The sequence below is a fragment of the Salvelinus fontinalis genome, chromosome 9, assembly GCF_029448725.1.
Source record: "Salvelinus fontinalis isolate EN_2023a chromosome 9, ASM2944872v1, whole genome shotgun sequence".
In the NCBI taxonomy this organism is placed as follows: Eukaryota; Metazoa; Chordata; class Actinopteri; order Salmoniformes; family Salmonidae; genus Salvelinus; species Salvelinus fontinalis.
This window is the reverse complement of record NC_074673.1, coordinates 29,247,312-29,273,723: the sequence shown is the minus strand read 5'-3', so window position 1 is coordinate 29,273,723 and position 26,412 is coordinate 29,247,312. Positions and strand designations below refer to the sequence as shown.

Sequence of the window (26,412 nt, the reverse complement as noted above, 5' to 3'; positions counted from 1 at the left end):
CTAAGGTAACACCAAGTAATTTAGTCTCCTCAACTTGTTCAACAACCACACCATTCATTACCAGATTCAGCTGAGGTCTAGAACATAGGGAATGATTTATACCAAATACAATGCACTTAGTTTTAGAGATGTTCAGGACCAGTTTATTACTGGCCATCCATTCCAAAACAGACTGCAATTCTTTAGGGGTTTCAGGAACTTCATTTGCTGTGATTGCTGATGCTTATATGGTTGAATCATCAACATATATAGACACATGCTTTGTTTAATTCCAGTGGCAGGTCATTGGTAAAAATAGAAAAGAGTAGTGCCAAGAGAGCTGCCCTGCGGTACACCACACGTTACATGTTTGACATTAGAGAAGCTTCCATTAAAGAAAACCCTCCGTTCTATCAGATAGCTCTGAATCCACGATATAGCAGAAGTTGAAAAGCCACAACGCACAAGTTTTTTTCAACAACAGGTTATGGTCAATAATATCAAAGGCTGCACTGAAATCTAACAGTACAGCTCCCACATTCTTCTTATCAATTTCTTTCAATCAATCAGCAGTCATTTGTGTCGGTGCAGTACATAGTGTCCTCCTTTTTTATTTATTTATTTGTAATAATGACAATTACAACAATACTGAATGAACACTTATTTTAACTTAATATAATACATCAAAATCAATTTAGCTTCAAATAAATAATGAAACATGTTGAATTTGGTTTAAATAATGCAAAAACAAAGTGTTGGAGAAGAAAGTAAAAGTGCAATATGTGCCATGTAAGAATGCTAACGTTTAAGTTCCTTGCTCAGAACATGAGAACATATGAAAGCTGGTGGTTCCTTTTAACATGAGTCTTCAATATTCCCAGGTAAATTTTAGGTTGTAGTTATTATAGGAATTATAGGACTATTTCTCTCTCTACGATTTATATTTCATATACCTTTGACTATTGGATGTTCTTATAGGCACTTCAGTATTGCCAGTGTAACAGTATAGCTTCGTTCCCTCTCCTCGCTCCTATCTGGGCTCGAACCAGGAACACATCGACAACAGCCACCCTCGAAGCAGCGTTAACCATGCAGAGCAAGGGGAACAACTACTCCAAGTCTCAAAGCGAGTGACGTTTGAAACGCTATTAGCGTGCACCCCGCTAACTAGCTAGCCATTTCACATCGGTTACACCAGCCTAATCTCGGGAGTTGACATGCTTGAAGTCATAAACGGTGCAATGTTTGAAGCACAGCGACGAGCTGCTGGCAAAACGCATGAAAGTGCTGTTTTGAAGGAATGCTTACGAGCCTCCTGTTGTCTACCATCGCTCAGTCAGACTGCTCTATCATATCATATACTTAATTATAACATAATAACACACAGAAATACAAGCCTTAGGTCATTAATATGGTCAAATCCAGAAACTATCATCTCGAAAACAACACGTTTATTCTTTCAGTGAAATACGGAACCGTTCTGTATTTGATCTAACGGGTGGCATCAATAAGTCTAAATATTCCTGTTACATTGCACAACCTTCAATGTTATGTCATAATTATGTAAAATTCTGGCAAATTAGTTCGCAATGAGCCAGGCGGCCCAAACTGTTGCATATACCCTGACTCTGCGTGCAATGAACGCAAGAGAAGTGACACAATTTCACCTGGTTAATATTGCCTGCTAACCTGGATTTCTTTTAGCTAAATATGCAGGTTTAAAAATATACTTCTGTGTATTGATTTTAAGAAAGGAATTTTTGTTTATGGTTAGGTACAGTCGTACAACGATTGTGCTTTTTTCACAAATGCTCTTTTGTTAAATCATCCCCCGTTTGGCGAAGTTGGCTGTCATTGTTAGGAAGAAATAGTCTTCACAGTTTGCAAGAGCTAGGCGGCCCAAACTGCTGCATATACCCCAACTCTGTTGCAAGAGAAGTGACACCATTATCCTTGTTAATAGAAATGCATGTTAGCAGGCAATATTATCTAAATAGGCAGGTTTAAAAAATATATACTTGTGTATTGATTTTAAGAAAGGCATTGATGTTTATGGTTAGGTACACGTTGGAGCAACAACAGTCCTTTTTCGCGAATGCCACCGCATAGATTATATGCAACGCAGGACACGCTAGATAAACTAGTAATATCATCAACCATGTGTAGTTAACTAGTGATTATGATTGATTGTTTTTTATAAGTTTAATGCTAGCTAGCAACTTACCTTGGCTTCTTACTGCATTCGCGTAACAGGCAGGCTCCTCGTGGAGTGCAATGTAATCAGGTGGTTAGAGCGTTGGACTAGTTAACTGTAAGGTTGCAAGATTGAATCCCTGAGCTGACAAGGTAAAAATCTGTCGTTCTGCCCCTGAACAAGGCAAGTTAACCCACCGTTCCTAGGCCGTCATTGAAAATGAGAATGTTTTCTTAACTGACGTGCCAAATTAAATAAAGGTGTAAAACAAAATTGGTCGACCTCTAGTCTGGATGCTCATTAATCACATCAGACCAACAAATATTTTTTACATAAGTCACAGCAAAATCTTTTGTATTTATTCTTATTTTAGGCCCAGCTTTTGGAACGTTGGATTTCCTGGATATAGCCACTATATTGTGATCACTGCATCCAATGGGTATGGATACAGCTTTACAACAAAGTTACAGTATTAGTAAAAATGTGAGCAGACTGTACTGCCCTCTGGAGTGCCTTGCGCGTGGTGCAGTTGCTGTTCCAGGTGGTTGTACAGCCCGACAGGATACCCACAATTGTGCATCTGTAAAAGTTTCTGAAGGTCTTAGGGGACAAGCCAAATGTCTTCAGCCTCCTGTTACGCCTTCTTCACCACACTGTCTGTGTGGGTGGACCATTTCAGATCGTCAGTGATGTGTACTCCGAGGAACGTGAAGCTTTCCACCTTCTCTACAGCGGTCCCATCGATGTTGATAGGGTTACAGTGAGAAGCTTCCTCTTGAGTGGACAGCTTGATTAAAAAAAGTCAATATTCAGGTCCCCAAGAAAGTAGACCTCTCTGTTTACATCACATACACTATCAAGAATTTCACACATTATTTAGATACTGACTGTTTACACTATCCCTATATCCCTGTAATGGTTAGAGGAGATATTACGTCAAGTGTTATTGAAGTATGGTGCGTTTTTTTTTAAATATACACTGCTCAAAAAAATAAAGGGAACACTTAAACAACACAATGTAACTCCAAGTCAATCACACTTCTGTGAAATCAAACTGTCCACTTAGGAAGCAACACTGATTGACAATAAATTTCACATGCTGTTGTGCAAATGGAATAGACAAAAGGTGGAAATTATAGGCAATTAGCAAGCCACCCCCAAAAAAGGAGTGATTCTGCAGGTGGTGACCACTTCTCAGTTCCTATGCTTCCTGGCTGATGTTTTGGTCACTTTTGAATGCTGGCGGTGCTCTTACTCTAGTGGTAGCATGAGACGGAGTCTACAACCCACACAAGTGGCTCAGGTAGTGCAGTTCATCCAGGATGGCACATCAATGCGAGCTGTGGCAAAAAGGTTTGCTGTGTCTGTCAGCGTAGTGTCCAGAGCATGGAGGCGCTACCAAGAGACAGGCCAGTACATCAGGAGACGTGGAGGAGGCCGTAGGAGGGCAACAACCCAGCAGCAGGACCGCTACCTCCGCCTTTGTGCAAGGAGGTGCACTGCCAGCGCCCTGCAAAATGACCTCCAGCAGGCCACAAATGTTAATGTTAATGTTTCATAACCTTTTAATGTAAAGTCTGCTTATCTGCAGAACACTCAGTCCATGGACATATTGGAAAATCTGTACACGCCAATGCATACATTTATGCGAAGCGTTAACATTGGATAAGAGGACAAAAAAACTATTATTCTTTCACTATTTTATGGAGCTAAAAAAACAAGTGAAGCAAAGTCAGCCAGCCTGTGACATGACTTGAGTTCTAGTATTTGTATTGGCAAAGAGCTGTGTCATGTTGACCTCTACAGACAATTTTGGGTGGCAGGCCAGGCAGCAAGTCACATGTGACTGAGACTGCAGGGAGAAGAGGGGATGTGTGTTTTACACTAGTGTATGAGCTTGGTCCAAGAAATGCATGATTCCCTTTCTGAAGGATCTCATCTCTACCTGACACTGTTAGAGGTATTTATCAAACCAGGGTCTGTAGTGACGCCTCTAGCACTGAGATGCAGTGTCTTAGACCGCTACGCCACTCGGGAGCCCAGTGGGTTTAACAGTGGGTGTGGTGGTATCACTTACCTTTTGGTTTGTTCAGGGGTTTTAACACAGCATTGTTGAGTGCATAATGGGAACTACCTAGAGGGAAGGGTTGCTAAATAGCTGTTCTCCCTTTTCCACCCTTTTCCTGTGAGGAGGGGAGGCCTGCCTTCCTCTCAGAGGAATGTGGGTGTGTGTCGGTATGTGTTTGTCCTGCGGTGAGGGTGAAGAGCTGTGTAACACGCCTGACAACAGATCACAACACCTCAAAGCTCTACAGCTACGGTCTTAGTTTCAACGTGACGGCCGCAGGTTATTGGGAAGTTCTGGTCTTAACCCGAAAACACCAATTTATCCTGTATTCACACAGGGAGTGAAGGTGAGAACTACAGGTTTGGACAGTTTGGTGTCTCAGGTTTGGTGTTTTTGTATTTTTATATGAAGTAGCCTAAATATCTAGACTAGAAATATATCTATTTCAGTGTTGTCTGCTAATGCTCTGTTCTTGTGAGTTGCAGAAATCACTGTTCACTTTTGGTCATGCATGTAGTCTTATGACAAGGTTTCAAGGTGTTTTAGCTGCTAGCTTCTGAAGGTGATCTACTTAGCCTGATGCTGGAGATGGCTTTTATTAGTGCTTTACCATATGTTCTTTTGAGAAAATAGATATAGAATGAAAATAGTTTTATGGCTTCAGTAACTCAGTGAGGGCCTACTACTGATTATAACCTAAGATGCATATTGACTTGACTCGCATATAAAACCAACGGATGTTACTCCCAACAGATTGAGACATTTCCCCTTGGTTCTCACACAACATGGCTGCTTTATCAAACCACTGCAACCTCTACCCAGAGAAGAGGGTTTTTAGAAAATGTATTTAAACCACTGTCCCACACGCAAATCAGCTTATAGCCAGCCAGAGTAAATGCTAGAAAGGGCTGGCGTTTGTTTTAATCCCCTGCCTGGCCTCCGGTGATGCAGCCTGGCCTCTCTGAGAGAATGTCCTTGTAAGGAGAACATAACCTTCAGTGACGTTGTAGGCCCATAGGATAAACTGTATTTTACATGGATACAGTAGGGGCCCCATTAGTTAGGAAAATGGGCTGTGAGTTCGATGCAAATAAGTAGTCATTTGCAAGCCTGTTTGAATGGAAGATGAGTGTACCAGAGCAGTTATGTAGCCTACCTGAATGAACCGTAAAAGTTTAACCTTTTTTCTTTTCGTGGGGGAGATGCGATATAGGCTGTCAGCAAGTGCTGTCAGGTCCAGGGCTACCTGCTGCCCCTACTGAAGGAGTTCAGTCTGATCCCTGAGGCAGCCATTTTTACACCATCTGACATGTGATGCAGCCAGCCACCCTAACCCAGCCCAACCCGCTCCTAGCCACCTCTGCTGTGCTAGCTGCAGCTATGGAAGATCCAATTGCTCTGCCCTGATCTCTGGATCTGAGCGTGGATTACATGTGATCAGGGATCCAAGTACGCCCTGGCGGATTACAGATTTGAAATATTAATCTCTTTGCATCTGCTTGCTCAGATCTGATGGCAGATATGACTGGGATTAAAGGGTGGGAGGCTTGGAGAGACGCTAGAGGGGAACTCATGGATTAATACTAGGAAACTCTTACAGAAAGTGTTTTAAAGTAGAAGTTTTCAGTCTGGTGTACCGTTGGGTGAATGCCAAGGATGTGCCATAGTTCCCTAACCTCAAGTTCTCCTATATGGGATCCTATGGGTCTGTAGGAATGAGGGAGCATCATTTGGTTGAAAGGGGAGATGGGAATAGGGGCACTGAGACAGACACCATTCAGGGAGGTTTTTAGCCTGCAGGAGTCGGGGTGTTTTATTTTGTTGCAGTTGGAGTAGACATCTGTGTTAGTGGAGTAGTAGGCATTCATATAATTTGTCGTGACTTTACTTTCATTAATCTGATGACTGTTATTTATTTAATCCACTATGTTAAATTGTTACCCAATTGTTGTTTTTATTAATCATGTAACAATTCACTCATTAGGATTTGGGGCACCACTGAAGAAGTTGTTTAGAGTTACCATCTCCCGAATTAAACTCAGTTTTTTACGTATTTCATCAATAAACAGTCATTTTATTAATCATTACCTCTTACCAAATACTCATTCTGAACGATCGTAACCTTGGATCTGCAAAAATGTATTTGTGTGAAATGCCTTTTGTCGTTTATCTTGGTCGGAACCAAGCCTTCTCGTAAAGTTGTTGGCTTTTTAGCTGTATGGCTTTATTTGTCCGAAAGGGGTCTCCCCTTTCCCGTCTAATGTTGTTCACTCTGGAAGATAACCAGCCATGTCAACGGTTCCCATTTGGTGATGAGCGTAGTAGGAGAGTCTCACTTAGATTCGCTTTTCTCGATATCTGACTTAAGATGGCTAATCAGCTGTACCAGCGATGGTCTGAAGTGAGCTTCTCACCTCTTCCTCCTCGTGTTGGTATTGAGGATTCGGACCACGATGGACATGAGCTGCAGCTCTTCGTCTCTCTGGTCTAAAGCAAGGAGAGTTTATTTCTTCACCTCGTGTTGAGGTTCAGAGTTTCAACCATTTAAAACATATAGCTCTCGTCTCACGTTTCCTGGTCTAAAGGTTGATTCCTCTTCCAAGCCTTTATGCACTCTTGGTCAAAAGGGGCGTTCCGTCACGCTGACAAGCTCTCTGACCTCACTCGGGGCGTGGCTACTTAATGTGCAAAGGATATCAAAAACTATCTCATTAGAAAACTAAAATCACACATGCCTTCATCACTTTTCATTTTGTATTCAAAACATATTGGATGAAAACTTGACAGATAAAGGGGTATCCTTTCCAAGTTACAGTATTTGGTCCACACAGTTTTTAATAACATCACAAAATGAAAAACAATGACATTCGTTTTCTACATCTCCCCACTGACCATTTCCCACATCGTTACGTTAGAAATATTGTTCCATTATTCACTTTTTGGACGCTAGAGTTTTGGGTGGACAAAAGTGTCTGTGAACAAAGACATTCCTTTGCTTCAGGCCTGGGCAATTCCAGTCCTCGGGGGCCTGATTGGTGTCACACTTTTCCCCCATCCCTAGCAAACACACCGGATTTAAACTAATTGCATTTTAAACTGAAGATCATGATTTAGTTTAGGTGTGTTAGCTGGGGCAAAAGTGTGACACCAATCAGGCCCCTGAGGGCTGGAGGTTCCCAGGCCTGCGTTTGGTTGATACTAAAGACCAAGAGGGAGTGTCTCTCTGTCTACACGACCGGGTGTGAAAGGTCGACCATCCAGCAGCCCTCCCACCCGTCTGATCTGATGCATTCTGATCCTCACAGGACAGTCATGACACCTTTTTTAATATTCAGATTCACTCAACAGCCATATGACTGTCAGATTACATAATGTCAGGCTTTTGACCCTGTTAGGTCTCATCCATACCACTAGGTGGCATGAAAACCATAGAGTTGTTGTGCATACAAACACAAACTTGTCACATCAATGATGTGTATAAACCTTGGATGACTGACAGGGGGTGCTGTATTGAAGTGACCGCACAGCCATTTTGGTACTCCTGCATTGTAAAATATATTTCGGAAGCTATAGAAATTTAACATCAACATTAGTTTTTGACAAGTATATTCTATTACAGTCACCTTAATGCTTACTTAGAAATTATATGTGAACTGAACATAAAAATATATATACAGTAGTAGTCAAAAGTTTGACACCTACTCATTCCAGGATTTTTTTTTTTTACTATATTCTACACTATTCTATTCTATTGTAGAATAACAGTGAAGACATCAAAACTATGAAATAACACATATAGTAGTAACCAAAAAAGTGTTAAACAGATCAAAATAATTTATTTGAGATTCTTCAAAGTAGCCACCCTTTGCCTTGATGACAGCTTTGCACACTTGTCATTTTCTCAACCAGCTTCACCTGGAATGCTTTTCCAACAGTCTTGAAGGAGTTCCCACATATGCTGAGCACTTGTTGGCTGCTTTTCCTTCACTTTGCTGTCCAACTCATCCCATACCATCTCAATTGGGTTGAGGTTGAGTGATTGTGGAGGCCAGGTCATCTGATGCAGCACTACATCACTCTCCTTCTTGGTCAAATAGCCCTTACACAGCCTGAAGGTGTGTTGCGTTATTGTCCTGTTGAAAACAAATGATAGTCCCACTAAGCGCAAACCAGATGGGATGGTGTATCGCTGCAGAATGCTGTGGTAGCCATGCTGGTTAAGTGTGCCGTGAATTCTAAATAAATCACTGACAGTATCACCAGCAAAGCACCCCCATACATCACAGCTCCTCCTCCATGCTTCATGGTGGGAACCACACATGCAGAGATCATCTGTTCACCTACTCAGCATCTCACTATCAAATTTGGACTCATCCAGACCAAAGGACAGATTTTCACTGGTCTAATGTCCATTTCCTCGTGTTGGCCCAAGCAAGTCTCTTCTGCTTATTGGTGTCCTTTTAGTAGTGGTTTCTTTGCTGCAATTCAATCATGAAGGCCTGATTCACACAGTCTCCGCTGAACAGTTGATGTTGACGTGTCTGTTAAATACCTTATCCTCTGCAGCAGAGGTAACTCTGGGTCTTCCTTTCCTGTGGCGGTCCTCATGAGAGCCAGTTTCATCATAGCGCTTGATGGGTTTTTGCGACAGCACTTGAGACATTCAGGTTTCTTGACATGTTCCGGATTGACTGACCTCCGTGTCTTAAAGTAATGATGGACTGTCATTTCTCTTTGCTTATTTGAGCTGTTCTTGCCATAATATGGACTTAGCCTTATTTGATAAAATACCATCTTCTGTATACCCCTCCCCCCTACCTTGTCACAACACATCTGATTTAGCTAAAAAGAAATCCACAAACAAACATTTAACAAGGCGCACCTGTTAATTGAAATGCATTCCAGGTGACTACCTCGTGAAGTTGGTTGAGAGAATGCAAAGTGTGTGCAAAGCTGTCATCAAGGCAAAGGGTGGCTACTTTGAAGAATCTCAAATATAAAATATATTTTGATTTGTTTAAGACTTTTGCTTACTTCATAGTTTTGATGTCTTCGCTTTTATTCTATAATGTAGAAAATAGGTAAATAAAGAAAAACCCTTGAATGAGTAGGTGTGTCCTAACTTTTGACTGGTTCTTTATTATAAGGTAGTACTACTTGGACCATACATAGCATCAGCGGTCCAGGGTTTATTTTTATATATATATATATATATATATATATATATATATATATATATATATTATACCAATCCATCATTGGTCACGAACTTGGTTTGATTGTCTTCTAGCTTGTTCCCATTGTCCTATAGTCAGTCACCCAAGAACAGCTACGGACATACAGCTCTCTGAGACCTTTTTAGAAGTCTGTTTCACCAATGTCAGAATTATTTATGCCACAGTGAATAATAGATGCAGCTGTTCTTGAGGTTTTACACTAGTCGATCCCTCCCATGGGCTATGGCCCTTTGTCAGTGGTGTATATTTGATGTATGTAACTTGTCACGGGTGTGTATTTTATTTATGGGAGTTGTATTCATCAAGGGGAGGGTAACACTCTGCCTCTTCACAAAGCAGTTGACAATAAACCACAGAAATATACATGAAGTGTTGTGATATCCTCTGTCTTCCTGAGAATGAGCAGCAGGAAGTCAACACAGCAGGTCTTTGGTAATTACGATAATGTAGTTTCAAGATAACTGTACAGTAGCCTCCGATGAGCTGATGTTGTGGTTTCAGGTGGTGACTGTTTCTCAGATTTGCGTCATACATTTTTGTAATGTTGCTTGGAAATTTACAACAAGTTGTAGAATTTTGATTGACACTTTTTATTTTTTTTATTTTTTTATAAATAGTGGGCTATGTAGTGCCACTGGCATAAGTTTTTTACTAATTGAAATGTAATATGCTTATAACCTATTAGCCATTTTCACTTTTAATAAAGCACTAACTTGTAATTGTTTGGTTTCACACTGACCTCTCTCCTCTCTTTAGGGTACAGTGTTTAGCCTGGAGGAAGAGGAGGAGCAGGGCGTGATCATAGCCGAGGACAGCAACGACATCTACATCCTGTCTGGAGAGCAGCTTCCTGGCCAGCTCAGTCCCCCCGCGTCGCTGCTGGGCACTGGAGACAGCAGTGGGCCGGGCAGCTGGCAGACAGAGAGCTTACCCGTGTCTCTGGCAGGCAACGATTCCTGGGCACAGGTGAGCATGATGGACCACCCCGAAGATGTCAAGAGTCTGGACAGCAACGAGGGCGCCCTGGCTGAGGAGCGCAGTGAGAACAACTCCTCCAACTCTGACATTGTGCACGTGGAGCGAGAGGACGCAGAGGAGGGTGGGGCCGAGTTGCAGGAGAGCATGCTGAGTGTGCTGGGGACGGAGAGTGAGCTGGCTGAGCTGAGGGCGGAGTTTAGGGATGACACCCCGCTTCCTGTCCCAGCAGCCCCAGAGCCCGTCGTGGTATATCTGGAGGAGCCGGTCATCATAGAGACGCCTGCTCCCCTGTCAGCAGTTCTGTCAGAGCTGCATGCCCCATCGTCTGTCCCCGTGTCAGAGCCCGAGCCCTCTGCTCCAGACCCTATGATTGAGCCTGAGCCTGCCCCTGTTGTGGAGGCAGCACCACCATCCCCCGCCAAGGCACCGTCTACTCCCCCATCAGCAAAGCCAGTTCCAGAACCAGAGCCTGTTCCAGAGCCAGTCGCAGCACCGCCAGAGCCAGTTCCAGAGGAGCCCCAGCCTGAACCTCAGTCAGAGACTGTGCTGGAGCCGGCTGCAGCGCCCCTCCTGGAGGCACTCCCAGCTCCTGTGGCCCCAGCCGAGGAGCCCCCGGTGCAGACGGAACCAGAGCCCAAGTCGGAGATCCCAGTGCTGCTGTATGGTGGAGCTGCTCTGGTGGCCCTTGTTGCTGTGGTGACCTGGGGAGTCATGACCCACCGGAAGAAGTAGCCTAGCAGTGCTTCTGAACCAGGTTGCAGACCTCACCTCCTCCCTGGTCCCTGCCTGGCTCACTGCTGCTAATCTGGGATGCTGGGCCCGCCACTACCAGGTGGACACACCATGTGAACAATTACTTATTTTCTTTCTCTCCATTTTTGTTTCCCCCCGTTCTCCTCTCTGCTCATCTGGCAATTTGATGTTTTTCTTCAGTTGCTGCCTCCAACCCATCACCTCTCAAACTGGAAAGGACATTTGTAAAATTTTCTAGCGGTTTCTATGTTTTCCGGGTGCTTGGTTCTGTTCGGTGCCATGCGGATGCACGTCACAGACACACCCTGTTTGTATGTTACTCTCTCGGCTGGAGCTTGGGGTACCTCTTTGTCCTCAGAGCCTAGTGGGTGTAGCGCAGAAGAGTCAGAATTCCCTGTTCTATTGCAGGGAAAAGGGAAGCTATTCCAATATTTTCATATACAAAAATCTAAGTTCTGATCACATTATGTCTTCTGAAAAGGAAACCTGTCTTCAAGGATTAGATGAGCATGTTTGTTTTTTATGGCAATTAACTAATCATGATTAGACTTTTGATTTGTTTTTAGAATTCACTGTACTGGAGACACTGATGTGCCTATAAAATATTTCTGCAGAATTGAGCCCCATAAAGAGACAATATTTTTCATAGAGCACTTGATATGGATTAATAATATCACACTTAAATGTAAAGTAGATACTTTTGGTCATGTGTATGTGGACACATTTCATTTAATTTCAACATTTCATTCCAAAATCAAGGGCATTAATATGGAGTTTGTCCCCTCTTTGCTGCTACAACAGCCTCCACTCTTCTGGGAAGGCTTTCCACTAGATGTTGGAACATTGCTGCGGGGACTTGCTTCCATTCAGCCACGAGCATTAGTGAGGTCTGGCACTGCTGTTAGGCGATTAGGTCTGGCTCGTAGTCAGCGTTCCAATTCATCCCAAAGGTGTTCGATGGGATTGAGTTCAGGGCTCTGTGCAGGCCAGTCAAGTTTTTCCACACCGATCTCGACAAACCATTTCTGTTTGGACCTTGCTTTGTGCACGGGGGCATTGTCATGCTGAAACAGGGAAGGGTCTTCTCCAAACTGTTGCTGCAAAGTTGGAAGCACAGAATTGTCTAGAATGTCATTGTATGCTTTATCATTAAGATTTCCCTTCACTGGAACTAAGGGGCCAAGCCTGAACCATGAAATACAGCCCCAGACCATTATTCCTCTTTCACCTAACTTTACAGTTGGCACTATACATTGGGGCAGGTAGCGTTCTCCTGCCATCAACCAAACCCAGATTTGTCCGTCGGGACTGCCAGATGATGAACCGTGATTCATCGCTCGTGTCCAATGGCAGCGAGCTTTACACCACTCCAGCCGACGCTTACCATTGCAACGGATGTGCCAGAATCCACTAATTTGAAGGGGTGTCCACATAGTGTATGTTTATCTACTTCTTTCCAGTCACTTACTACATCACCTAAGTGTTATTTTGTTAAGTTTTGGGAAATTGAGGGATTCCACTTTAAGATGTGAATAGGATGCCATGACTCAATTCATTTGTCACTAACTAATTTCAGTCATTTAGTAAACAGACTCCTGTGTCTCTTATAACTTTAGATAGTTACGATTTGGGATCATATTGCAGTAGTATCTCTAATTAAATAGATTTTGAATGTAAAAAAAAAAAAAAAAAAAAAGAGGATAAAGACTACCGCAGCTCACAGCCAGAGTGGCATACACCGTTGCGTTTGATTACTAACCATCTCCTTGAAAATAGGCATTTAGATTATCTGGTATAGAACTGTCAATGGTCACTATCAACCTTTTGTGTGTTAACTATTGTGTTTGTGTGAGTGAAACTAAAGCCAGCTTAACCATGATGGCACCATGGTCAATAATGTTCCATGTACTGTACCATGTGCTCTGACAGGGAATGGAGGGTTGGGAATGACTGCACCAAGACCCTGAATTTCATATTCATTTGTTCAACACAAATCGTGTTCAAGAGGGATATTAGGTTTAAGATTTAAATATAAAACTTGAAATCAAGTAGTCATCTTTCATCTGATGTTGAGACTATAAAATCAGAAGGAGAAATTAGTTTAATCTTGAATCAATTTATGCTCTCATTCCCAACTCCCCCAGTCTAACTTCACAGGGACTGCCTTTCTTCAGCTACCCTGTCCTCAACCCCTATGTTTTGCCCCTCGGCTGGCCCAAACTTCCCACCCAGCACTGCCTTGCCATTCCGCTGTAACCCCATAGCGTGCCTACCTTGTACAGAGACTTACAAAGCATCTGCTTTGTAAGCGTCTTCTTCCCACTACTACCTAACCTTCTCTTGAAGGGGTCAGCTCCCTCTATTTCTCAAGTCAGAGTGGAGGTCTGTCCACAACTTGAAGAGTAGGAATGAAACATGCCAGCCCTGCCACAGACAATCAACATAGGCAACATATCTTCCTGTTAGTTGGGTACAATGTGAATCTAAAACTAAAATCTACACTGTAGGCCTCGTGTCAAGAGTACAAAAAGGTGCCCAGTAAAAAAAAAAGTGTTCTAAGTCTGGAGCATGAAATGTGAACACTTGATCCAAGTGAAAAAGTAGTAGTGGTTCCAGCTTTGTTGTGTTCACTGGTCAGTGGATTCCCACAGCTTACTTGGTCAATGTCAAAACTAAAGATGCACACAACTCACTTCTGTTTAGCCAAGTGTACAATGTGTACAAAATACAACCATGTGTGGTTTGGGGTAGTTGTGTGGAGAGACAAATGACCATAAATGGGTTTGTTCCATTGAATGCAAATGTATGTCAGTGTTAGATAATAGGTATGCAAATTATCTGAAATGTACCTGGAAACTAAGTATTTGGAAAGTACAGTATGGATGTAAAATCCCCATCTTGGCACTTTACCAAGTTCCCTTTTATGTGCAGTTTGAGACCAGAATACATCATGTAAACTGCATCGTTGTGGTTTTGGACACATGAACAAGTTAATAAAATGGTTCTCCCTTACATTTTATTATTCTTAAGTTTATTTTAAATGAATCTCTATGCATAAAACAAACCAAAAGGCATTTAACAAAAACAAAAGGGGATTTATCCCTTTTGAGGAAGCCATGTATTGTTACAGAAATCATTTAAGCACAATGTGGAAGTGAAAACAGCAGACGATGCATGACACTTCTCCACCCCTTTCAGTATCAGAACTGGTCAAATAAAGCACTGAGGTTTCCAAATCCAGCGGCAAACACTTTCATATCTTTTCACAAAAATGATTGGAAGTTAACAAGCTGCTCCGTAAATGTATAAGAAAATGAATGTGCCCCTGAACTAAATGTCCCACTCACTACTGATTGGTAATCAAGCATCAGGCTCAGTGTACGTCCTGAGTGGGGAGTCCGTAGAGTTTGGGGTCTGTTTTGAAGTCACCTGGCCACGGTAGGGTTTATGAACTGAACTGCTGTGCTGAACAGATTACGGAGCAGCAGGGGGGCGTGCTCACACACCCCCTTCACCAGGGTCAGAGTGAGGGCCATGATCACCTTCTCCTGTGGTAGATAGTCCAGCACGGGGCCCAGGCCCTGCTTCTTCACCCATTCCACTTCCAGGGCTAGGTGGTGCTTCCACAGCTGAGGAAACACACAGACATCAGACTCGTGACATACTTATGGATTAATCTTATACCCGTTACTAGATTATATTTTATAACCCCTGTGGTTTCAATTCACAGCAGCAACACCATGATTTGGACATACATTCCATATCTACACTGAACAAAAATCTAAATGCAACATGCAAAAATTAACAGTTTGAGTTACAGTTCATAAGGAAATCAATCAATTAGATTTCACATGACTGGGCAGGGGAGCAGCCACCCACCAGGGAGCCAGGCCCAGCCTGTAATAAAGGGTTTTATTACTGACAGAAATACTCCTCAGTTTCATCAGCTGTCCAGGTGGCTGGTCTCAGACGATCCCAAGAAGAAGCCGGATGTTGAGATCCTGGGCTGTCATGATTACATGTGGTCTGAGATGGTTGGATGTACTGCCAAATTCTAAAAATGACATTGGAGGTGGCTTATTGTAGAGAAATTAACATTAAGTTCTCTGGCAACAGCTCTAGTGGACATTCCTGCAGTCAGCATGCCAATTGCACGCTTTCTTACAACATGAGACATCTGTGGCATTGTGTTGTGACAAACTGCACATTTTAGAGGCCTTTTATTGTTCCCAGCAGAAGGTGTACGTACCTGTGTAATGATGCTGTTTACAGTGACTTGCAAAAGTATTCACCCCCTTGGCATTTTTCCTATTTTGTTGCTTTACAACCTGGAATTAAAATTTATTTTTGTGGGGGGTTTGTATCATTTGATTTACACAACATGCCTACCACTTTCAAGATGCAAAATATTTTTTTTGTGAAACAAACAAGAAATAAAGACAAAAAAACAGAACTTGAGCAGGCATAACTATTCACCCCCCCGAAGTCAATACTTTGTAAAGCCACCTTTTGCAGCAATTACAGCTGCAAGTCTCTTGGGGTATGTCTCTAGAAGCTTGGCACATCTAGCCACTGAGATTTTTGTCCATTCTTCAAAGCGAAACTGCTCCGGCACCTTCAAGTTGGATTGGTTCCGCTGGTGTACAGCAATCTTTAGGTCATACCACAGATTCTCAATTGGATTGAGGTCTGGGCTTTGACTAGGACATTCCAAAACATTTAAATGTTTCCCATTAAACCACTCGAGTGTTGCTATAGCAGTATGCTTAAGGTCATTGTCCTGCTGGAAGGTGAACCTCCGTCCCAGTCTCAAATCTCTGGAAGACTGAAATAGGTTTACCTCAAGAATTTCCCTGTATTTAGCACCATCCATCATTCCTTCAATTCTGACCAGTTTCCCAGTCCCCGCCGATGAAAAACATCCCCACATCATGATGGTGTTCTCGGGTTAATGAGAGGTGTTGGGTTTGTGCCAGGCATAGCGTTTTCCTTGATGGCCAAAAATATACATTTTATGCTCATCTAACCAGAGTACCTTCTTCCATATGTTTGGGGAGTCTCCCACATGCCTTTTGGTGAACACCAAACATGTTTGCTTATTTTTTTCTTTAAGCAATGGCTTTTCTGGCCACTCTGCCGTAAAGCCCAGCTCTGTGGAGTGTATGGCTTAAAGTGGTCCCATGTACAGATACTCCAATCTCCGCTGTGGAGCTTTGCAGCTCCTTCAGGGTTATCTTTGGTCTCTTTGTTGCCTCTCTGATTAATGCCCTTTTTGCCTGGTCTGTGAGTTTTGGTGGGCAGCCCTCTCTTGGCAGGTTTGTTGAGGTGCCATATTCTTTAATAATGGATTTAATGGTGCTCCGTGGGATGTTTAAAGTTTCAGATATTTTTTTTATAACCCAACCCTGATCTGTACTTCTCCACAACTTTGTCCCTGACCTGTTTGGAGAGCTCCTTGGTCTTAATGGTGCTCCTTGCTTAGTGGTGTTGCAGACTCTGGGGCCTTTCAGAACAGGTGCCCACGATATATACACTTAGATCATGTATACATTTTACATTTTAGTCATTTAGCAGACGCTCTTATCCAGAGCAGCATACATTTTATTACATACATTTTTATTACATTTTACATACTGAGACAAGGATATCCCTACCGGCCAAACCCTCCCTAACCCGGACGACGCTATGCCAATTGTGCGTCGCCCCACGGACCTCCCGGTTGCGGCCGGCTGCAACAGAGCCTGGGCGCGATCCCAGAGACTCTGGAGACCCTAGACCACTGCGCCACCCGGGAGACACTTAAAGTCCACCTCTGTGCAATCGAACTAATTATGTGACTTCTGAAGGTAATTGGTTGCACCAGATCTTATTTAGGGGCTTCTTAGCAAAGGGTTGAATACATATGCGTGCACCACTTTTCAATTTTTTTTTTAAAAACAAGTTCTTTTCCCTTTCAATTCACCAATATGGACTATTTTGTGTATGTCCATTTCATGAAATCCAAATAAAAATCTATTTAAATTACAGGTTGTAATGCAACAAAATAGCATTTTTCCTCAGGGGGATGAATACTTTCGCAAAGCACTGTAGTATTTAATTAGGATCCCAACTAGCCACTGCAAAAGCATCAGCTACTCTTCCTGGGGTCCACATGAAACATGACATACAGAACATTATTAGCCAAGGACTGAAACACATACATTTAAAATGTCACAAAGCCTGCACATCAGTACATACTAGACGTCGACCGATTAAGCGGAATGGCCGATTAATTAGGGCCGAAGTTTTCATAACAATTGGAAATCTGTATTTTCGGACACCGATTTGGCCGATTTTTTTTATTTTCCCCCACCTTTATATAACTAGGCAAGTCAGTTAAAAACACATTCTTATTTTCAATGACAGCCTAGGAAGGGTGGGTTAACTGCCTCATTCAGGGGCAGAACGACGGATTTTTACCTTGTCAGTTCGGGGCATTCAATCTTGCAACCTTACAGTTAACTAGTCCAACGCTCTAACCACCTGATTACATTGCACTCCACGAGGAGCCTGCCTGTTACGCGAATGCAGTAAGCCAAGGTAAGTTGCTAGCTAGCATTAAACTTATCTTATAAAAAACAAAAATCAATCAATCATAATCACTAGTTAACTACACATTGTTGATGATATTACTAGTTTATTTAGCGTGTCCTGCATTGCATATAATCGATGCGGTGCGTATCGGTGCTCCAACGTGTACCTAACCATAAACATCAATGCCTTTCTTAAAATCAATACACAGAAGTATATAGTTTTAAACCTGCATATTTAGCTAAAATAAATCCAGGTTAGCAGGCAATATTAACCAGGTGAAATTGTGTCACTTCTCTTGCGTTCATTGCACGCAGAGTCAGGGTATATGCAACAGTTTGGGCCGCCTGGCTCATTGCAAACTAATTTGCCAGAATTTTACGTAATTATGACATAACATTGAAGGTTGTGCAATGTAACAGGAATATTTAGACTTATGGATGCCACCCGTTAGATAAAATACGGAACGGTTCCGTATTTCACTGAAAGAATAAACGTCTTGTTTTCGAGATGATAGTTTCCGGATTCGATATGAATGACCTATGGCTCGTATTTCTGTGTGTTATTATGTTATAACTCAGTCTATGATTTGATAGAGCAGTCTGCGCGGTGGTAGGCAGCAGCAGGCTCGTAAGCATTCCTTCAAACAGCACTTTCGTGCGTTTTGCCAGCAGCTCGTCGTTGTGCTTCAAGCATTGAGCTGTTTATGACTTCAAGCCTATCAACTCCCGAGATTAGGCTGGTGTAACCGATGTGAAATGGTTAGCTAGTTAGCGGGGTGCACGCTAATAGCGTTTCAAACGTCACTTGCTCTGAGTCTTGGAGTGGTTGTTCCCCTTGCTCTGCATGGGTAACGCTGCTTCGAGGGTGGCTGTTGTTGATGTGTTCCTGGTTCGAGCCCAGGTAGGAGCGAGGACAGGGACGGAAGCTATACTGTTACACTGGCAATACTAAAGTGCCTATAAGAACATCCAATAGTCAAAGGTTAATGAAATACAAATGGTATAGAGAGAAATAGTCCTATAATAACTGCAACCTAAAACTTCTTACCTGGGAATATTGAAGACTCATGTTAAAAGGAACCACCAGCTTTCATATGTTCTCATGTTCTGAGCAAGGAACTTAAACTTTATCTTTCTTACATAGCACATATTGCACTTTTACTTTCTTCTCTAACACTTTGTTTTTTGCATTATTTAAACCAAATTGAACATGTTTCATTTATTTGAGGCTAAATTGATTTTGATGTATTATATTAAGTTAAAATAAGTGTTCATTCAGTATTGTTGTAATTGTCATTATTACAAATAAATATAAATTAATAAAAAAATCAGCCGATTATTCGGTATCAGCTTCTTTTGGTCCTCCAATAATCGGTATCGGTGTTAAAAAAATCATAATCGGTCGACCTCTAGTACATACACACAATATCTAGGTCTAATACATAGAGTGCAAATTACAATACATTATGTATAAAATGGCTGTGTCTCTTCACAGCCCCTTTGTGGGGTAAGGTTGTAGCGGTATTTATTAGAGGGGTAAAGATAAAGATTTTGTTCGGGCAGCAGGCAGGTATTAACCCTGCCGAAAGGAAAAGAGTAGAATAGAGAGAGTATCACTACCAGACCCACACACATCAGCAGAAGAGACTGCCTAGAGTGTAGCCTGTTTTCCAGAGGAGAGAAAAGAGAAGATGCACCATATAACACCCACGTCACAGCACGGGTAACCCCACCAATAATACCTCATATAATAATGGCAGAGCAATTGAATGGCAACTTCATAAAAACAATTTACAAGAAAGAACCCAGTCATTAACAGAGGATTTGCAATAATCTGTATTACCTTCCAGTGCAGGAGTGTGGAGGCTGTTCAAAGACAAAACAAGGCCTTAAAATGTCCACAATCTTCTCGGCCACATGTCATTAGTACACACCACCTCAATACAGTTCAACTAACAATACACAACTTGCAAGCAACCTCCCTTTTAACTAAAATATCAACCCAAGTACTTCTGGCAGGGCAATAATAGTCCAGCGCTAATGAACATCAACGGGAAGTGCATTTGAAAAATAGAAAGTCTTCTGCAGTGTAAAGCACTGGAACGATAGAGGGAAGATAAAGAAAGAGAGCAAGAGAGATCTTAGCTGTTGACTTCAGGCTTGCAGTGGTACTGTCTGATGGTTTGTATGTCAAAGCTTCGCAACAATGTTGCTACTGATCCATGCGATCCATAACCGGTGAGGTCCCAAACGATAACAACCACGACCTAGTGCAGTCACACCGATGATTAGTTTATAAAGTGTTTAACTCAAACACGCTAAAAATAAACAAAGACTTCTGCAGCATAGCACACACAATCAAACTGTCGCGCCAACCAAGAGCGCCTTCCCAGAGAGCTGAAAGAGCCGTCTTTATATTCTCCTTCCTTACTGCAGATGCGCTCTTAAAGTGGCAGCGCACGGTGAAGGCTCCGTGCAGGATTGCGCCACAGGGTGTTCTTTTAAAATGTTTTGTTGCTAGCTTGAGTTACCTGGGGTGGCAGAGCGTTCATAGTAGTCATGGCTCTATTTAATACTGTGTGGTTCCCAGCCTCTGTTCTGGACCTGAAGAGACCTCTGGTTGCATGTCTTGTACCAATGAGTGTCTGAACTGTGTGCCAACTGCTTGAACAGAAAACTTCAACACCTCACAAAGACCAATAGTGATGCAGTCAATCTCTCCTCAACTTTGAGCCAGGAGACTTAATTTGTTTGAACATTTTTACCCCTTTTTCTCCACAATTTTGTGATATCTAATTGGTCGTTACAGTCTTGTCCCATCGCTGCAACTCCAGTACGGACTCGGGAGAGGCGAAGGTCGAGAGCCATGCGTCCTCTGAAACATGACCCTGCCAAGCCGCGCTGCTTCTTGACACACTGCTCGCTTAACCTGGAAGCCAGCCGCACCAATGTCAGAGGAAACACCGTACAGCTGGCGACCGAAGTCAGCTAGAGTGCGATGGGACAAGGACATCCCGGCCGGCCAAACCCTCCTCTAACCCGGACGATGCTGGGCCAATTGTGCGACGCCTCATGGGTTTCCCAGTTGCGGCCGGCTGCGACAGCCTGGTATCGAACCCGGGTCTTTAGTGACGGGTCTTTAGTGGTCTTTAGTGACTTTAGTCACTGCGATGCAGTGCCTTAGACCGCTATGCCACTGAGGAGGCCGAGCAAGGAAAGACTTACATGCATGTTACTGACACTTTCCCTCTGTGTACATCTAAGAGCGATATGTGCGGTTTGTTCTGGACCAACTGCAATTTACGTATGTCGTTCTTTGCCGTGACCACACAGCTGGGCAGTAGTCCAGGTGCAACAGAACTTGACCCAGTTGGACATGTTTGATCGACTGAGATGTCAAGAAGGCAGAACGCCCTATCACGAACAGACCTCTTCCCATTTTAGCAACCATTAAGTGTATATGTCTTGACCATGACAGCTTGCTATCTAGGGTTACACCCAGCAGTTTATTCTCCTCAACTTGCTCAATAGCCACATTCAATTATAGAGCTAAAACAAGGTTTAGCATTTAGCGAAAGATTTGTCCCAAAAATGATACTTTTAGTTTTTGAGAAATTTAGCACCAGCCTATTGCTAGTTACCCATTCTAAAACTGACTGGAGCTCTATGTTAAGGGTGTCAGTTGTTTATTTATTTAACTGTTGCAGCTGACATGTATACTGTTGAGTCATCAGCGTACATAGACACACAGGCTTTATTCAAGGTCGGTGGAAGGTCAATGGTAAAAACAGAAAACAATAATGGCCCTAGCCGGCTCGGCTGCCCTGCGGTACACCACACTCAACTGAATTTGCATGAGAGAAGCTTCCATTTACAAACATCCTCTGTTTTCTATTAGATAGGTAACTAAATCCATTATAAGGCAGAGGATGCAAATCCATAACACCTAAGTTTTTTTTAGCAATAGGTTAGGATCAATGACATCAAAAGCTGCACTGAAGTATAAAAAAATAGCTTTCACAATCTTCTTACTATCAATTTCTTTCAGCCAATCATCAGTCATTTGTGTCAGTGCTGAACATGTTGAGCCCTTCTCTATAAGCATGCTGAAAGTCTGTTAACTGTTTTCTGTAAAATAACTATTTGATCAAACAATTTTCCCCAAAGGTTTGCTAAGCACTTAACAGGCTGATTGGTCGGCTGTTTGAACCATTGAAGGGTGCTCAGCTATTCTTGGGTAGTGGAATGACCTTTGCCCCCCTCCATGTCTGAGGGCACACACTGTTTTCCAGACTAAAATTGAAGATGTTGCAAACAGGAGTCACAATGTATTCCACAACCAACCTCAGCAATTTACCATCAGGGTTTTCAGTACCGGGTGGTTTGTCCTTATATATAGATGGCAATAAAAATGTTTTGCTTCTTCCACACCCACAAACTACAGTGCTTGTCTTTCATTATTTGGTCCATTATGCATGAATATGAAGGCACGGCCTTTGTTATTTGCATGTCATAACTAAATTTGCTGATCTTGTCAACAAAAAAAGTTATTAAAGTAGTTGGCAATGTCAAAGGGCTTTGTTATGAACAAGCCATCTGCCTCAATGAAGGATGGAGCCGGACTTTGCTTTCTTGCCTAGGATTTAATTTAAAGTACTCCTGAGCTTTTTACTATCATTCTTTATATCATTTATCTTTGTTACATAGTATAGTTTCTTCTTTTTGTTTAGTGATCTCAATTTACTGTATGTTTGCCAGTCTGCTGTGTTGTCAGACTTATTTGCCTCATCCCTCAACCATACAATTTGTCATCTATCCAGGGGGATTTTCCAGCTTCTTGATATGCCACACCTGTTAGGTGGATGGATTATCTTGGAAAAGGAGAAATGCTCACTAACAAGGATGTAATTAAAATTGTGCACAAAATGTGAGAGAAATAAGCCTTTTGTGCGTATGGGAGAAAAAAAATCGAGGATCTTTTATTTCCGCTCATGAAACATGGGACTTCACATGTTGCCTTTATATTTTTGTTCAGTATAGTTCTGAGCAATCCAAGTAACAAGGATTCCAGAAACTTACCCCAATGGAATACTTCTGCAGTTTTTTGGTCAGATTCTCAGCAGCCTGGGCCATCACACTACGCTCAAACTGATCAGCTATTTCAATCAGCCCTGCAGCAACACCTCTGAGGGCTTCTTCATCGGCAGGGTTATCTGGAGGGCAAAGAGCATGTTTGTCAAAATCATATTGAATATGAATAGCTATAAAGTATCCACATTTTGATGTCAACACAGTATCATTTTCAATCACTTACACAACGGTTCAACCCAGATGTGCCAGATCCCAGTCACATAGTACAATAAAGCTAAGATGTCCAGCAGTATATATACTGCCCATTTTCTAATATGCTTTTCATATACAGACAAAAATCCCACTATTTTACCATGCCAGCTTTTTTACATATCTGAAAGGGGTAGGGGGTAAAAACCATGGGGCAATTCCACAGTAACAGAATGCTGGAACTCAGATGTTTCACTTTAAAATGTATGCCTAACAAAAACCAATGATTGCAAAGTTAAACAAACCATACAAGTCATCCTTGTGCATAGAGTTGTATGGTTTGTTGAACTTTGTAATCATTGTTTTTTTTGGCATCGTCTCAGAATCATTATTTTACCATGAAATTGCCCCATGGTAAAATAAAACCCACATAAAGACCTAGTCATGATTCCTGCATTTTCACAGACCCTGTAACCAAAACACAGGTATCGGGTCTGTGTGAATGGTTCTCTGCTTTTTTTTGTTTGTGAACTCATTAACATACAATTTTTTAAAAACCCAGTGCAGTAAAAATGAGGTTTTACTGTGTTTTGTATCATATTGCACAACAGCTGATTAAACTAAAGCTCTAAAATTGTGAAAGAAATGTATCAGTGTTGTTTCCTGATAGTTGCTCGTTGAAAATACAATCAGCAGGTTTGCATGGGCGGAAGTTCCGGCTTTCCATGGTGACATCATCATGTGGTAAATTGGTTAATAGACCAATAACAAAAATAGTTCCAAAGCTCTCTGCTAATCTATTATAGTAAGGACCTTAATGGGTTATGAACGAGGAATTCTCAAAACAGTTCTAAGATGTGGGATGTGAAATCTTTGATGCTCAATATCTCAGAACTATGCTATGTTCAGATTGAACCTTGGTCACAAAGTGTCTTTCTTTCTGAATGACACAACTGGTGACAGGTTTCAAATGCACCTTGGTAAATTAGTTAACATGACTCAGGGAATAAGTATGGGCTTGATTGACCAATACAAGTTTGATTCGACATTGTTTTGTGCTTAAATCCAGATTAAACAAGCAGAATATAGGTAACTGGAAGGTCATGAGTTGTCGGTCTGTGTGCTTTGCAAACATGGTAGCAGAATTAATCCCCAGCTGGGTGCCTTACAGTAATTTCTGACAGACGATTTAAGACAATGTTTTTAAACAGACCCTTATTGACCACGTATTTTTTGGCAAATCCCTTTTATACATTCAGTGAGTAACTGGCAAATTGGGAGGTTTGGGGGGTGTTGTTAAACGATGGGGTCTGTTTGCATTACAAATTAGGGAGCTGTTAAAGGCCCAATGCAGCTGTTTTTATATACATATCAAAACATTTATGGGTAACAATTAGTACCTTACTTTAAAAAGGTACCTAAAGTGCAGCGTATCAAAATCCTGAGACATTTGTAAATCTGTTTTTTTTGGGGGATGCAATTGTAGATAGAACCTTATGGTTCTGAAATGTCAATCTGGGTTTGAGGTTCTGACACTTATGAATTAGACATGTTGAGTTAAGAAAACTGTAGCTATTTGAATACATAAATGATAGTGTTATTCTATTTTACTAAGATAGAACACTATCAAATACATTAAGAAATGTATTATGATCATCAGCTGAATTACTGTCACTGAACAATGATGTGACAACATCATTTACTTTAAGTTTTCTGACTTGTTTTTTGCTTGAGTGGCATTATTGCTGGCTTGACTAGCCTGCCTAGACCATACATAGAGATGGCAAAGACGTGTGTATTTGTTCAGGCTTGTGATTAAAGATAGAACCTTATAGCACCAAGTTCAAATTGGTTTATACAGATAGAGCTTTCCAGTTCTTTCACTTTAAGATGTACTATGCAGAAATCACTCTGCCATTTCCTGGTGTAGAGAATCATTGTACCATCTAAACTGCTGTGAGATATTTTCCGTAACCAAAAATAGTATTTTCAGCTGTTTGAAGTTACAAAAGTACAAAAACAAAAGTAAAAGAAGCAAAAACAAAACTTGAGAACGGGAAGCATAGAAATAGCACACCTAAAACAGATTTACCGCTTCTAAGACTTGCTTTCAATGAGAATAACAGATCTATAACAGACTGTTCTATGTGAATTTGGTCTAGTCGCCTGACAGTTACATATCGCAGCTTTAAAATTTACTTCACAGACATATAAAGATCAAATATATGTGACTATTTTTTTACAGAAATGTCAGAACCTTACGGTCTGCAGGTCTTGACTTGTCAAAACTAAGTGAATGTGACTGATGGAATTTCAATCATACAATAAAAGAAAAACGAAAACAAAATCAACTCACCGGGCCATGCCAACGCAGCCTGAGGCTCAAGCCCCTCCAGTAAGATCCTACTGCTGCTGCAGAAGTGTCCATCTGTCTGAAGCTCGCCCTCCTCGTGGTTGTTAAGACCCAGACTATTGCCGTTTATGTCCTGGGTTAGCTTCAGTTCCCGAGCCAAAGAGTCCAGCTCTATCCGGAGCTCCGCACTGCTGCAGCTCTGCTGCTGAAGGAAAGTCAGAAAGACCAGGGGAGTGCACTGAACATCCCCACAGTCCATCGCTGTTCTGCTACAGGGAAAAGCATAACATCATCTATCCATTGCAATTTCATCTGATATAAACTAGCTCTAAAGTTCATAGAGTTTCCTACGAATGCATTTTCCCCAAAGTATTTACTAGCTAGCTGAACGTTACCAAGAGGGCACAGTCAGCAGCTAAGTAGTTAACCTGCACGCTACATTCGATTCAATGGTGTGCGAACAAAACAAGTCTAGCTAGCTAACGTTAGCTAGCTATTAAACGTAACTTTTGCCCGTGTTGATGCTAGCAAATATCAATACACTCAATAGTAACATATTTTCTCTGTTCACTCACCGTCTAAAAACAGTAAATATATTGGCTGGTAAAGTTTAGCTTGCTTATTACAGCTTGAAATTGCGAGCAACACACGCTGATTGACACCGCCGAGTCGGAGCTGTTATCCTTGCTTTCCAGACAACACACACGCACGCACCCCATCAGTTTGGGCAAATTGGGGGTTTGGGACATTTCCCCCGCCACCGACTGGTATTACGACATGTGGCTACATTGGGCTGATTCGATTACGCTGAGTCGTGGCGTACCGCCCGTGACATGAGCAAAAGCGGTGAGGGAGGCGCTCTTTCTCAAATATAACACTAATCTGCGCCGCTGGGTCATTTGTCAATAAAGCATGGTGCATTATCCAGAAACATATATTTTCAATTAAATATTTTTTTTTCTATTTTAATTGGGAAGGCAGATAAAGCGTTGTCACTT

The 26,412-nt window shown here is 42.0% G+C and overlaps 2 protein-coding genes across 5 annotated transcripts in view; one reads left to right on the top strand and one right to left on the bottom strand.

The window, feature by feature from the left end:
* bcl2l13 (BCL2 like 13) overlaps positions 1-14,221 on the top strand; it is a 41,349-nt gene extending 27,128 nt beyond the window's left edge. For all 3 annotated transcript variants that reach the window (XM_055933995.1, XM_055933997.1, XM_055933996.1), the window contains exon 7: positions 10,235-14,221. In XM_055933995.1, coding sequence (XP_055789970.1) covers positions 10,235-11,188 — 954 coding nt within the window. In that variant the 3' untranslated portion in view covers positions 11,189-14,221. The remainder of the gene's footprint in view (positions 1-10,234) is intronic.
* On the bottom strand, positions 14,204-26,211 carry bida (BH3 interacting domain death agonist). Of its 2 annotated transcripts, none has more exons than XM_055934001.1 (4): positions 25,990-26,211; positions 25,418-25,680; positions 22,861-22,994; positions 14,204-14,838 (listed from the first exon to the last, which is right to left on the bottom strand). In XM_055934001.1, the coding sequence occupies exons 2-4, from the start codon at positions 25,671-25,673 to the stop codon at positions 14,635-14,637; spliced, it is 594 nt and encodes a 197-aa protein (XP_055789976.1). In that variant the 5' UTR covers positions 25,674-25,680; positions 25,990-26,211; the 3' UTR covers positions 14,204-14,634. The 2 variants fall into 2 exon arrangements, with proteins under 2 accessions (XP_055789976.1, XP_055789975.1); XM_055934000.1 differs by having other exon boundaries at positions 25,418-25,683; positions 25,990-26,210.
* Positions 26,212-26,412: the final 201 nt, after the last annotated feature.

What these genes read in the sequence shown, in the direction of transcription:
- bida (XM_055934001.1), bottom strand. Translation starts at nt 25,673, where the DNA reads ATGGACTGTGGGGATGTTCAGTGCACTCCCCTGGTCTTTCTGACTTTC. An exon ending in GGCTGCGTTGGCATGGCCCG is followed by an intron (nt 22,995 to 25,417) that starts GTGAGTTGATTT and finishes TTTGCCCTCCAG; the next exon opens with ATAACCCTGCCGATGAAGAA. An exon ending in TGCAGAAGTATTCCATTGGG is followed by an intron (nt 14,839 to 22,860) that starts GTAAGTTTCTGG and finishes GTGTTTCCTCAG; the next exon opens with CTGTGGAAGCACCACCTAGC.